Source organism: Aulonocara stuartgranti, assembly GCF_965226115.1.
Source record: "Aulonocara stuartgranti genome assembly, chromosome: 4".
NCBI classification, from domain to species: domain Eukaryota; kingdom Metazoa; phylum Chordata; class Actinopteri; order Cichliformes; family Cichlidae; genus Aulonocara; species Aulonocara stuartgranti.
Window position 1 is genome coordinate 27,081,432 of NC_138942.1, and position 14,268 is coordinate 27,095,699.

General features: G+C 44.3%; 1 protein-coding gene across 2 annotated transcripts in view; it reads right to left on the bottom strand.

The window, feature by feature from the left end:
- The window catches only part of LOC309705684 (E3 ubiquitin-protein ligase SMURF2), a 53,579-nt gene that overhangs the window by 11,011 nt on the left and 28,300 nt on the right, over positions 1–14,268 (bottom strand). For both annotated transcript variants that reach the window (XM_082531604.1, XM_082531603.1), the window contains 8 exons: positions 10,725–10,858; positions 7,110–7,175; positions 6,507–6,591; positions 6,259–6,342; positions 5,650–5,864; positions 3,312–3,396; positions 2,205–2,363; positions 2,067–2,114 (listed from right to left, as the gene is read on the bottom strand). In XM_082531604.1, the coding sequence (XP_082387730.1) occupies positions 2,067–2,114; positions 2,205–2,363; positions 3,312–3,396; positions 5,650–5,864; positions 6,259–6,342; positions 6,507–6,591; positions 7,110–7,175; positions 10,725–10,858 (876 nt within the window). The remainder of the gene's footprint in view (positions 1–2,066; positions 2,115–2,204; positions 2,364–3,311; positions 3,397–5,649; positions 5,865–6,258; positions 6,343–6,506; positions 6,592–7,109; positions 7,176–10,724; positions 10,859–14,268) is intronic.

Sequence of the window (14,268 nt, forward strand, 5' to 3'; positions counted from 1 at the left end):
CTACCTTAAACTATCCACCCAACAGCTTGCATTCCCCTGCACCACAATGACAACTTCTTGAAAAAGTGACTGAGTTTGGTTTTGGTGACTGCCAGGCAGAATCCAGTTTGGCTTTTCAATCACTTCCTGCTATCCCAGAAAGCCACAGGGCCCCATAGGACACTGAAGACCTCCTTGTGAAGCCCTTTATTTCCTGCAGACTAGACTTAGAGGGAGGGAAGGCAGGAAGGGCACTCTCCTGACAGCCCAAAATACTGTAGACACTCAGATGTTGGGAGGGAAGGAGCAGGAGAGGAGGCACAAGCATCTCTCGCTGCACTTTCCCCCATAAATCAAAACGTCCCTGCTCCGTCTCTCTGTCTCTTTCGCTCACAGTCGTCGGCCCTACGGCTCTGTTCTCCTTCCAAAAGCTCACCGAGGAGCACGACTCTGGTGCATGTTACCTGAAGACGCTCACTGCAAAGACAAGTTGTTGCAATAAAAGCAATGTTTTCGCGGCGCAACAAATCACAAACGTCTGAGAGGCTAATATCATTTCTCATGCAACTGTACAGACGGGCAATTCTGCAGCCAGGTCTTAAAACCAGACGAGGATTCGGTTACCTATTGGACAGTGACCTTGACCATTCAAGCGGCTGGAATCTGCAGAGGATTGCAACATCACAGAGGAAGTTTAACCAAAACCACACTCTTGATGCTCAGGATGTTTCTTTAGCAAATAAAAAGAGGGCAATAAACTATAACACTGACAGATGTATATATAAATATATATATATATCTCTCAAACATTTTTCTGGGGTGACAGCACACGGAGGGTGAACATTTTTTAAAAATCTGATAGAAGGCAGATGTCTTGAAGGAAATGCATGAAGAATGATGTGTTTTCCAGACTTTTGTCACGAGTTAGAAAGTCATTCCAAAGCTGTGACAGAACGTAAAAAAGCCTATAGATGATCTATTATATGGTAGTTGTAAAGAGAAAGGATTAACATAGATTTATGGAGGTTTTGCATATCTCAGACCAAGGTCCAAGTGTTCTTGAGTAACCAAGACTTAACACACGCACACAAAAAAAGAGGAACCACACAGCACAAGAACTCCAATAACTGCAGACATTTTTCTATCTTACTTTAAAAACACACACCCACTTATTAGCTAATCTTCATATCATAATTTATACACAATCAAAATTCCATTTTTTCTCCTTTATACATCTGGTCATAATTATGCTTATGACAAATTATTATAAACAAATGTGGCATGCAAAGCAACCAATTTTATTTTTTTAACTTTGTTAGGAGGGCCACAGGGCCCAGCTAATCCAAAAGCCCAAACACGTCCTTTGATCCATCAGAAAAGAGAAGGAGGGGAAAAAAAGAAGAAAGAAACATGATCTCCGTGTCGATGCATTCCATCTCTGCACGGAGCAGGAATGAGGTCAGGCGGAGAAAGCCCACCAAAGCGCCCGTACACTTCTGCAGCTTTTGCAGAGCAAAGGCCTCTGGGTAATTCTACGGCGGCTGCTGATGCTTCTACGCAGTGTGTGTTTGAACAGCTGCGCAGGGGAAGAAATTCTGAGCATGTGCATCCCCGCACGCCGACATGCACCGAGCGCGGGCCATTACAGTTCCTTCATTTACTTTGGGCATAGAATTTATGCTTCGCCTCCTGGACGTTGAGACGCTGCTCGGCCGCAGACACGCCAGCCTCGGTTTCCACTCTGCTATTTGATGTCTGGCCAAAGACAGCTTTGTGACGGATAGTGTGCTAAAACGCCTTTACGATCAAAACCCTCTGCATGGACTGAGGAATTTGGAAATTTGAAAAGAAAGAGCGTGCGGGGGAAGTGCCCTGTGTATGTATTTCTGTGGGTGAGTGCTCACAGACGTCTGCTCAGCAGAAGCAGTGCGCTGGGTGTTGAACGTCTGCAGGTGGTGAACACGCAGGATCCCGGGGCAAAAACATTGGCTCAGAGGGAGGCAAACTATACGAATGAAGTCTGGCAGTGTCTGCTTGTGTGTGTGTGTGGGTGTGTGTGTGTTGCTGGCACAAAGCCCGACCCTTACCTGACATTCTGACTCTCGATGCCTCCTCGAGAACCATTTGGACTTGGACTGCAGAGACGAAATGGAAAGAAAAATAAATCTTTGCTTTTGCATCGGTCTATTTCACATTTTTCCCCGATTGAAGCGTCCCATGCTTACTTTAGGACTAGATGCAGGTTAGCGGAGAGGCGCGGGTCTGTGAACTGTGTGGTTCGGTTGTTATGATCGACGAAGTACACTCTCCCGGTTGCCGTGTTCCGTATTTCCCATCCCGGAGGTAGAGGACCCAGTTCCTCACAGTTTACATTACTCAGATCTCTGAGGTGTACGAAAACAGCAAACAAAGAGTTAGAAAGCGCAAATTTAATGTAGGGTAGATATGAAACACGTGAAAGCACTAAGCACTGAAAAGAATTAAAGCAGACAGCGGGATTCTGAATGTCTGAGAAATCACTTTTATTCTGTTTTTCTTCTTCCTCCCATCTAAAACTATTTACAGCTGCCCTTCAGCCTTTCAGCTGGACTCCAGGGAGACCAAGACGTTCAGAAATTGCAGCTACGCTGGCGCTAACCTTTCAGTTTTTAAGATTTGGAGCCAAAGTGACCAGAGCCTCACAAGCTGTGGCTCCTGACAGGCTCCTATCTAGACCAATAAAAACATCCTCTATCACTCATAATCTCATTGGATGCAAGACAGAAGTGATCAGTCGTGATTTATTGAGCGAGCGCACTGAAGTCTGTTTCTACACATTTTAGAGATTGTGCATTCTTTCAGAATACGGTAATCAATAAGATGCACATGCCTCAGCGGGTGTTACTCAACAGCCTCTGGTATGACTGAGTGAGACCTGTGTGCTGTTGGCCATGTGGTTCGGGCCTTTCGGTACTCATGCCAGAGGACCGAATTGCTCTCAGAGCCCCGTGACATGGGTCTTCTCACAGCATGTTAGGCTCATAATCAGCTCCAGGTTTACGGCGCACTGCAAGGCGACCGGGAATAACACGAGCTATGGATTCTGTCAGGGGGACCGTGAAGTATAAGAAAGAAGGATAAGTGATTTTGGTGTCTTCCCCATTCCCCCCAATTAAAATAGCCAATTGTCTACCACAGACAGTCTGTGTGCAGTGACCTGAAACTTTTGATTCTAGCAGCATATCATGAAAAGTGGAGCTAAGCAACAGGTTTGACTACATTTATTCTAGAAGCATTTTTGGCTTTAAACTAGTGTTATGTGTATGCATTTGGACGTCCTGTGAAGAATATACCTGGGTACCCTGGGATCGTGCCACGTGCTGACACCTGTCTGAGTGTGGAGGAAGTAAACTTGTCCTTGCTGTGTTGTCCTTTGCTCTGTAGTAAGACAAAAACATACAATTAATCGTTCATTATATGTTCGCTTGAACACTTAGATTAGGCAATTAAATGTGCATCAAATCATCCAGACGAATTTGAAAAAACAGAGTTGAGTTTGTATGCCACTGGGCGACCCCCGTCTGCATTCGAGCGTGATAGACAGATGGAGTTTAAAAAACTGCTCGAGTCAGTGGAGATCCCAAAAGGCAGCCTGAAAGTGGCGGCAGGGAGGGGGTGAGGTGAGAGACAGGGAGATGAACGCTGGAGAGACTGGAGGGGGGGGGATGTCTGACTCTTTAGTTGGTGAGCTCATTCATCATGGCATGACATATATTTCCATGGAGCTGCTTGCCAAGAGAGAGCTCTTCGCTGGCATCCCTTTGGCTGTGCTAGCCTACTTTAATACGCACGTACACACGACCTTACAAACCCACCACTTAGCCGATGAGCGCGCTGCACGCTCGAGGCGCGGGCAGACATCTCTTGGCTCATGCGGGAACCAAAAAGCTGCTGACAGGTTTTACGTGAAACCCCGAAGAATTAACAAAGTAAGGGCAGAGTGAGGACGTACTTATATTGCTGGATCTGTCTAGCTCCAAGTGCGGTTTCAGTTTATGGGCCGGTTCAAGCCTAATCTCAAAGAAACAACATTGTAAAGTCAATTCATAGATCCAATTTAAAAATCAATCAATAAATAAATACACCCTCCCCCTGGAAAGTCATCTAAATAGGCCAGATTGGATCTTTTTGGCAGGTCTGTTCTGTCCTGCAGGCTGTACAATGAACCCCCCTCGCTCTAGCTTCTCCTTTAATTAAGCCACAGGATCCTTAGAGCTTTATTCAGACATGCTAAGCAAGTACAGGAGGCTTTCTCACGGTCTTGTTACACTGGCTGTATGTGCAAATGAAAGGTCACTCTCTGAATCAGCAGCTTTTGGTGTTATCAGAAAAAATTGAATGAATTGATGCCTAAACATCATAATCTTTACTTGTTTTCGGTCCAGCCGAGGTTGCTTCTTCTGGCACTCATGTTAACTCGATTAAGAGAAAGAGGTACAGAGATGGGGAGCAAAGGAGGTAGAGGACCAAGCATAGCAATGCTTGGAGCCTCCTAATCTGAGGGACTGAGGGCAAAGCTGTGATACGCTTCTATGGCTCTGGCTCCCAAATCCTGCAGATGATGTTACTGTGAGGATAAACAAAATTCCCTTGAGCTGTGCAGGGAAACACAGCCTGTGTGTGTTTGCTTTTATATGAATGCGTTTGATTGTCTGCTTCCAAAAAAAACAAAAAAATCAGGGGAACAGAGGGGGGAAGACTGTGTCTGCAGCCAGCTTTTAACAGTTAGATCAATTCAATTAGATGGTCTAAAACGGAGCCAGTATTTCAGGCTCCTTGTGTCGAACTGCAGAGTCATGTGAGCAGCGGCCGACTGAATGAGGACGCAGATTAGCTGGGCTCAGCGTTGAGCAGGGAGGAGGGCCAAGCAATTAACACAACAGCAGTAGAATGATGGCACTATTTGTTGTGGAGGCGGCTTTCGCTGGAGATTTATCTGCATTAAGATTAGAAAATCTGGGTCAAGTGCAGAACTATTAGCACAGTGCACTGAATTATATCACTTTTTTTTAAAAGATTGGAAGACTATCTTTTCAGAGAACTCAAGTTCAACTTCACCATTTCAAAAGAACTGAACTGATTAGTCAGATTAGTTAATAACCTGTTTGTCTGTCAGGAGGAGTAGGAGTTTATGACTCTTGCCACCAGTAAGAATGATTTTATTATAAGTGATAAAAGATATAAAAAATTCAGAAAAGAAAACAGAGAAACAACAATCAGAAGATGCCCTATGAGCAATGGCTTGGCGACAGTGGGAAGGAAACACCCCTTTTTACAGGAAGAAACCTCCAGAAGGACCAGGCTTAGGGAGGGGCAGCTATCTGCTTAGACCGGTTGGGGGTGAGGGGAAGAAGAAAGGACTAGAGACAAACTGTGGAAGAGAGCCAGAGATGAATCACAACTAATGATTACGTTCAGAGTGGCGAATAAACAGTGAAGAAGAAATGCCCCGTGCATTATGGGAAGCCATGACTCGTATAGGAATTCTTTCAGTGCATTTGCAGCAAATGATGACAGTTTGTCAATCTTCTGCAATCACTTACTCAGAACGGTGCACAACCTGCAAAAAGCATGTAAATGTGACATTTTTAGTCTTTTCACCAGGCTGTGCGCATGTTCACAAATACTAACCGTATCCCTCGGGAAGGTCAGGGTGCGTGTGCAGATGGGTTCTGCTCATGTAGTTGCGGTGCCTCTGCGAACGGACCCGTCTCTCCTGCGCTCGCTGGTCGCCGTTGCTCGGCGGTAACGCTGTGGTGGGCGTGGCGCCGTTCGTGCTAATAGGCGTGTTCTCGTCCACAATGCAGCTTAGAGGACGGCCGGGGCTGGAGTACTCCGATGCCGGCCTGAGAGGGCAAAAAGGCAGGTAGGAGGAGTTCAATAATTAACAGAAGAGTGTGGCTGACGTCAGAATCGAGTAATAAATACAAAAGAGGTTGCTTGAGACATTAAAAAAAAAAAAAAAGAACCTAAGAAGAAAAGGCAGAGGAAAAAAAGAGATGCCTTCATTTCTGCTCTTCTCAGCTCCTCCGTATCATTTAACGCCACTGTCTGAAGCAATTTGTCTGACACCTTTTTTTTGTTTTTTTTTCCCCCCTTCAAGGAGCCCACTCAATTTTTCTCCAGAGCTCCCCAGTTTGGGAGCACTGAGGCCAGTGATGTGGATTTCCATCAGCCTGCTGCTGTTTGATTTAAGAGGTCTGGCTTTGAGATTCTGCAGAGGCTGCAGAGTGTACTCACCTGGTAGGCCTCTCCCACTGTGTGGTGCGTGTGATGTGGTTCAAGTACTGGATGCGCCCAGACGCGGTCCTCCTCTCCTCCCAGCTGGCAGCAGAAACGTACACAGACACAGCACACGGTTAAGCAGACACAGAAGCATCTAGTAGACGCGCTGCCCCCTTTCACTACATGCAGATATCGTATTCTTATATGAATTTCAAAAATAATATCTCTTCCGAGAAGACAAGAGAGTTCCCCGACTCACTCACCCATCTGGAAGATCATTGTCAAACAGCCGACTGCAGTCCACCACAGGACCTCCTGTGCCTATCCGGTCCCTCGACTGCAGGCTCACTACAGCAACACATGGCAGACAGATGCACACACACACACACACACACACACACACACACACACACACACACACACACACACACACACACACACACACACACACACACGTTACTAGACTGCAGCTCACAGCGTAGGCACAGATATTTTATCCATGCACAAAATGGAACTTTGTGTCTTTAGTAGAAGCAGGGAAAAGGTTATTTCTTTTTAATTTTTTTTTTTCAAATCAGAGGTATGCTGAAGGGTCTGGTTAAACAAAAATGCATTTCCTTCCAGATCTTTTTTTGTTTTTAAACTTCTGCCGGGAGCACGTGGTAAATCTGAGCTTCAGTGATGTATTTTGTGTGTGACAAAAGAAGCAGATTTTCAAGCAACATTTGGCAGGTCGCATTCATTTTGAGCTGTTTATACACGTGAGAAGCAAAACAGAACACTGCGATTCTTCTACAACCTCTGTCAAAGGAAGTTATAAAGTATCACCGGATAGTTTTACAGCGGGCACACAAAACCGTACTCACCCACTATCTGGCCCCTGACTGTGTCGCTGTCGTTGGGACTCAGTTTGTTCAAGTCTAGTCTCTGATCTGTTCAGGAGAGAGTGAGAGAGGCAAAGAGGAGAGGAAGAAGCCAATCAGACAGACAGGAAATGAGAATAGAGATGAAAGGAGGAGTAAAAAGAACAAAAGAAAAAAAAAGGATTCATCAACTTCAGAAAGACATGTAAACTAGCGTGTGTTGGGATGTATTCGTCTCCCCGCACACTTTGGATAATTCCCACTGCTCTGTATCATTTACATCACTCAGAGTCTCCGTCATTATCTGTCTCTCATTCTTCTGTCTGCAGACCACAGCTTGGCTGTGCCCTGGAACAGATGGTCTGCTCCGTGGAACAGCCACTGGCAGTAAAAAACAGAAACTCACTGAGCATCGGTACAGAGCGGGCTTCAGTTCAAATGCTGGGGTCAAACATTTGACAAATTTCAGTACAAAGCCTGCACTATTCCGCTCAGCCTTAGCGTGGACATGAACTTCTGCCAAAGTCTGGAAACTCTTTGTCTGAACTTCTTAAAGTCTGCGGAATTTGAGAGTGAGTGAGAAACGGAGAGAGATCAGGCGGAAAAGAGAGAAAGGAAAAAAGAAGTTGCCTGCAGACATGAGAAATGCCACTATCTGCTCTCTGTTGTCTGGGTGTCATGCAGATCAGCTCAGGATGTGTGTCTAGACTAAACAGGGACCAAAACTGGCAACGGTCGAAGCATTACGAGGCTGGCCGGAGGTCAGCAGCCACTGACAAAACAGAAAATGTACTCGTGCTGAGGTTGGATGAAAGTGTATACATGTAAATACTTGCACAGTCATATACAAGAGGACATGAAACATAAACGTTGCAATTATGTATAAATGTTACAGTCAACCCGAGACGCTCTACAATTATACACAAAAGTTGTACTCTGTGCCCTCGGTAAAGCTTGTGGAGGGGACTGAATGGCAAGTGCTGGTAAAAGCACACACACAGACAAAAGAATGACAAACGCACACAAGGGGAGAGACCACAACACTACATATCTATGCTTACACTTAAATAGCTGCACAATTATGCATGTCTGCGTGAAATGACCGGTTGTCTAGATCGGCAGACGGAGATAGAGCGAGATTAGTTACAATGGCATTTGTGTGTGTGTGTGTGTGTGTGCGTGCGCGCACATGTTCCCAGTCTACAGAGGAGACTCGAGGAGAAACCCGAGGGGTGAGGAGAAGGCCAGGAGAGAGAGAGGGAGAGAGAGACAGCGAGGGGAAAAGCGGGAGGCAAACCACTCACAGCTGTGGCACAAGGTTCAGGTTTCCTGTGTCCCTCCAGGAAAACAACAATGTCAGGAGCTTCTAGGAAAACTGGTGGGATTCTTTCACGGTTCTGCCTACAAGACCGCAGGCCCATGGAGCAGGTACTGGCTCAGACTCACTCCAGACCGCTTTTGCTGAAGCTACAACAATCTGGCAGGGCTTTTATATAGGGAGCCATTAACTAAGACCTTCGTCTCATTTATCCAGTTAGCTTCTGACATGAGACATTTTTACCGTAATTGCTGGGTGATGTTAAATGGCTCTTCCTGTTCTGGCAGGGGCAGAGTGCTGACCCCTCTCACACCCCGGTCTGGCCTCTGTCAGGCTTAGCGAGTGAGACAGGGCACTAAATGGAGCCACTCTAAGTTGCAGTCGCGTAGCTCTGGCAGCAGCGGTGTGGACAGATAGTCCAGCTTCAGTGAGCTGTGGAGGTCTGATGGCCGTAAATGACAATTTAACTGCTGTCATCTTCTCCAGCAGATTGTAATAAACCGAGTAAATCAAATAACGCATAAAGAGCTAATAGAAAAAAAAACTGAGGTCATCCAGACATATTTTAAAGTACAAGATCCAGATAAAATAAACCTCACATCAGCCTGCTGTTGAGGTTGGCCTCCTCTGCCAGCTTTCTTCCGATTGGCTACCCCTGGCAAACAAAAGCTTTGAACAGCATGTGGGTGGAGCCCTGTGACTGAGATGACCATATTAGGAATATCTGCTCTTAACTACATCATATAGAGCCACGAGCACAAAAAACAGTCTGAAACTGAGCCTTTAGCATTTGTCACACTACACATGTGTGACAAGTATAAGGAAAACTGTAATAGATCATCTTTAAAGTTTGTGATTTCATACTTGTTTTCATTGAGATCAAGTCCCTCTGTCTCATTAGCAAAGCACAGGCTAATCCTAGCAGCTGCTAATTAATGCAATGAACATATTAACAGTCAGTTTGGAAGGAAAAGCCCTCTTTTAAGTGTGAGGAGAGCAAGAGTTCTTTAAATCTCAATTTTAAGGAAGTCCCGTTAAAGAAAATGTCTGAAAAAACAAAGATTACGGATATCCTGTTCCACATGCATTATAATTTAATGCAATATATTAAGTAGGAGCCTGACAGTGTCTCTGTATGTATTAAGCAACTGGATGTCAAGGAAAAGTACAATGCAGCAGTATTTTAGCATGTTTATTATCAATTTTCACAACAACCTGGAGAGGACTCACGTTTTAACCTGTATTCATATCTTATTAACACATTTAGTCTTCAGGACCTTCATTATCTGAATCAGAATTATTTTAATATGTCAAATATACATTTCGTAATAATCAACCGACAACTATTAGGAAGCATCCTTCTATTAACTGTGCTCCAAAATATTTTACATTTCTTTAATTCCTGGGAATTTAGTGCTCCTTTAATCAAAGTCTCAGCAGAGCTACACTGACCACCCCCTCCCCTGAGGCGGCCTTAAGCCAAGCCGGAGACAGATTTCCTTCAGCCTGTTCTAGTCTGCCCTCAGGTCCCCCCCACCAATTGGACATGCACACTTCACCTGACCCAGGAAGAATCTGTGAGGCATTCTACCCACCTCATCTGGCTCATTGCAGAAGAGATGTACTTTAAGTCTCTTCTGAAGGACTGAGCTCCACGCCTCATCCCTCACCAACTCTTTGGAGGAAACTCATTTTCACCGCTTGTATCTGTGATCTTATTTTTTTAGGTCACTACCCGCAGCTTGAGGCTCCCATCTCTCCACATCGCTGAAGATACTCCATGATCTGCCTGTCAATTTCTCAATCCATTCTCCGACTACTGACGTACGAGATCCCAACGCACATTAGACAAGAAACAGTGCAGTCCATCCTTTTCCCACAGAGATCCATGAACGCAGACTTAGAGCTGCTAATTTCAACAATTAATATAATTAGTTGCTTTTTTGGGGCCAAAAGTACGAGGCCAGTTGGCAAAATTTTAAAAAGATCCATCTGGTCATAATGTTCATAATGATAATGAAGTATAACCTATAACCAGCAGCTGTCATTTGTCATGTTTGTACAAGCTTTTCAGAGGTATAAGGTTGGGCTGGAGATTTGAATATTACAAGACAATCTTAACCTGGATGCAGAAATCTATACGCATTAAAGTACATCACTTTGCTACTTGTGCTGACACAAAATGCCAAATATATTGTTAATCCACAGAGAGCTACACTGTTAAAGAGGGTTTAGGGAAAAAAGGGAAAATTAAACATCATAATGTGCGGCAGATACATTAAAGCATCACTGGCACTTACAGCCTGTGTCTTTAAGGCGGTTGATAGCATTGGACAGAAGGCGGACACAGCCCAGAAAGCCAGCTCCTTGCTTCTTATGGATCTTCTTGTGATTCCACACGCTGATGGTGATGGAATCCGATTTTCCAATGTATCTGTTGGGAAAGAGAAAAGGAGATATAATAGGTACACGTATTTAATGAGATGTGCCATAGAAACTCTCTTTTACTGCTCAACAAACAGACATCTGGTGAAAGGTAATAGAAATTTCCCTGAGGATTTCCCCGGCACTACAGCAAAGACGCACCCACGTCACGGAGGTTACTACTAAAACTCCTTGTCAAGGACTACAAAGCGAGGCGGAGTCGGCACACATGGATGTGGAAGAGGTAGGTGAGCAAGCTCAGAGGGATTTTCTGATCCTCTGTGCCTGAGAAGAAGACGAAGCACCACAAGTGGAGTGGGATTCTCTGAATCATTTATCACCAGCCATCCTCAATAAAAGTGGGACAGAAGGCCACGGTACTCCTGCGATGACACCACAGCAACAAAACCACTTTAACTGTAAAATGCCCCCTGATCTGTCGTCATTTTAAATACTCTCCCAGCGTGCAGGGGAAATGAAATAAGCCCTACGTTTTGCTACAAAATGGATTTTTAAACTTGGGCTGACATCGAGTTTTCTTTTGGCTTATACAATTTACACACAAGACATTTTAAGAAAACCATTTTCCTCAATATATGAAAAGTACAAATGACTTTCTTTGATCAAACCAGCAGCACTGAAATTATGATTGGGTATAAACAGTCATTAACTGCTCTGCCAAACATGGAAGGCCGTAACATTAGTTATATAATTTGAAAGCTGTTTGCCTCAAAGTAAACTATTTTGACTTTATGAGTTTATGATGAGGTAAGAAGTGCAGTAGCTGTACAGTAAGCCCTCGACATAATGTTAAAACCCACTGTAATCTCGGTTGAAGATGGTTAATGATTGCACTTAAAGAGGATGAAAAAAAATTTAAATGACAAGTCAATAATTATAGGATGAAATATCACACAGCAAGACCGACTCTGCAGCAGCGCTAGCAGCTCTGAGGGGATATCACCCTATTAAACATCATAGAGGCTCCTGTTTTTCAGAGGTTGATGGTCTACGGTTGTTTTAGACATGAGCTTTTCTAGACAGCAGTGGAAGGAGTTGCAAGTGTAAATGCAGCTCCAGTACAAAGGCTTTGTGATGCCCGACTGCACCGATCTGTGGCGATGTGAAAAAAGCTGCAGGTGAATTCGCGGTTGTTGATTGGCTGTCCTGTGTTCTGCCTCGTTCAGGCGGCTCATGGCTGATGTAAATGATCTCCAGCTGTGGGCTACATCTACAAAAGAAAACTTCAGACAATGTCCTGACCCAATTCTTCTGACATCTTTTGTAGTTCCTGTGTAAAAAAAACCCCAGCTTTAGTCTCACTGTGATACTATTTGTTATTTCAAGCTAACTGAATGGGAATGGTGTCACGAGACAGAGTAAAGAGGGAAATAATAACAGGTATAGGTATACAAGTTTTTGTAGGTAAACACTACACAAACTTAGCGTAAAAACTAGCCCGTGTTATGACTGACAGCGATTGCTACGGTTGTACTGCAAGTACTGAGAACATTACAAGGTCCTATTATAGTTTTCCTTACAATGTTATGCCTGATTGTTTTTTGTAAGACAGAAAATGAGCACTGACCGGTGAAGTGAGTAACAATGATTATCTCTCTTTATTTTTTTGTTGTGTATGGTTCTGCATAGCTGCAGACCAGTCAGGGTATCCATGCTGACCCCTTCCCACGACCATAAGCACCAACAATGGGTATGTGAGCATCAGAACTGGAGCGATGAGAGAAGGCGGCCTGGATGGCTGGGTATTTGTGGGCATTGGTTACCTGGGGAACACCTGAGACCAGGATGACCTATGGAAAGCCATGTTCTGCTGGGAAACCTCGAGTCCTCCAGGTGGCTGTTAGTTTGACACGTACCATCTACCCAAATTGCTTCATGAACATGAACACCCTTTCATGGAAACCGTATTTCCTCATGTCCGTGGCCTCTTTCAGCAGGATAATGGACCAGGCCAAAAAGTACGAATGGTTCAGGAGTGGTTTGAGGAAAGCAATAGCAATTTTAAGGGTTGACTTGGCCTCCAAATTTTCCTCCAATTGAGCATCTCTAGGATGTTCTGAACAAACAAGTCCAATCCATGGAGGCAGCACCTCAAAATTTGCAGGACTTAAAGGATCTGTTGCCAACATCTTGGTGCCAGATACCACAGCACACCTTCAGGGGTCAAGTTGAGTCCATGCTTTGATGGGTAGGTCTGGCTTTTTTTTGGCAACTAAAGGAGGACCAACACAATCTTATTCAATGGTCATAACATTGTACCTGACTGGTGTACATTGTTACACCAATATTATTGTTGGTCAAGCTTTCAAATAATGAGGTCAGCTTGAGTACAAACTCCTGAGAGCCAGAAAGCTCAGGCTTCAAACTGCTTTAAATGCTCCATTTCAACAGTCTTTTTACTTTTTATCATCCTGGCTCTGTGGTCTGATTTCAAAGAGAGATAATCATCATCATCATCACCACCACAGGCACTGAGCTCAGGTTATAGGTACAAAAGCCCCTCCCACTCGGTGGGTCAAATCTTCTGTCAGCAAGGGGCAACCAATCAGAAATAAGATGCATTTGAGGGAGTGGGAATGGGGGAACTGGGAAAAATAATTGGGATAGGCCAGTAGACTCCATGAAATTTTTTTTTCTTTTTTTAAAAGGGAGCTGGAAATGGGCATAATTTTCTCTTTAAAAGATTAACTGGTTTGACCACTATGCAAGTAAAGGACATGATCAGGCACACACAGAGTTACAGATGTGCTGGCAATGAGAGACGCGTCTAAATAAGTGGAATTATTTCCTTATCGTGTCTGCCTCCTCGTGTGTCAGGCCTCAGTGTGATAAAATCTCAGCATGTGAACCTGTTGCGGCACATCTGCTCGGGTGGGCTCCCTCCTTCAGTCTAAAACTAATCGTCTGTACGATTCGGAGAACTGCATCCCACTGTAATTATCATGCTGCTTACCAAAAGGGATATGAAACAATGAGGCTGTGAGTAAGACGTCTGGACATTTTGAGTCAGTGCCAAATGCCTGTCTGGGGTGCGATGTGAGAGAGAGCGCTACTATGTCAGACAGACATGACAGGAGGGAAGTATTATAACCAAACCAAAGTCATCTGGATCCTTGTAATAAAATTCATTAGTCTGGCTAAGATTTTTCATACAGTCATAGGTACACACACACACACACACACACACACACACACACACACACACACACAGTCAATGGGAAAACTGGCATTAAAGGAAAAGCAGCAGATTTAAAGAGCCATATGTGCTTTTTTAATACACCTTTCATTAAGTAGAGGAATCTTTGGTTTTATTTTAGGTTTAAGAAAAAAATACACACCAAAATGAAAAATTCATAATCAGAGATACAAATGCAACAAATCCCAGACCTGTGAATCAGT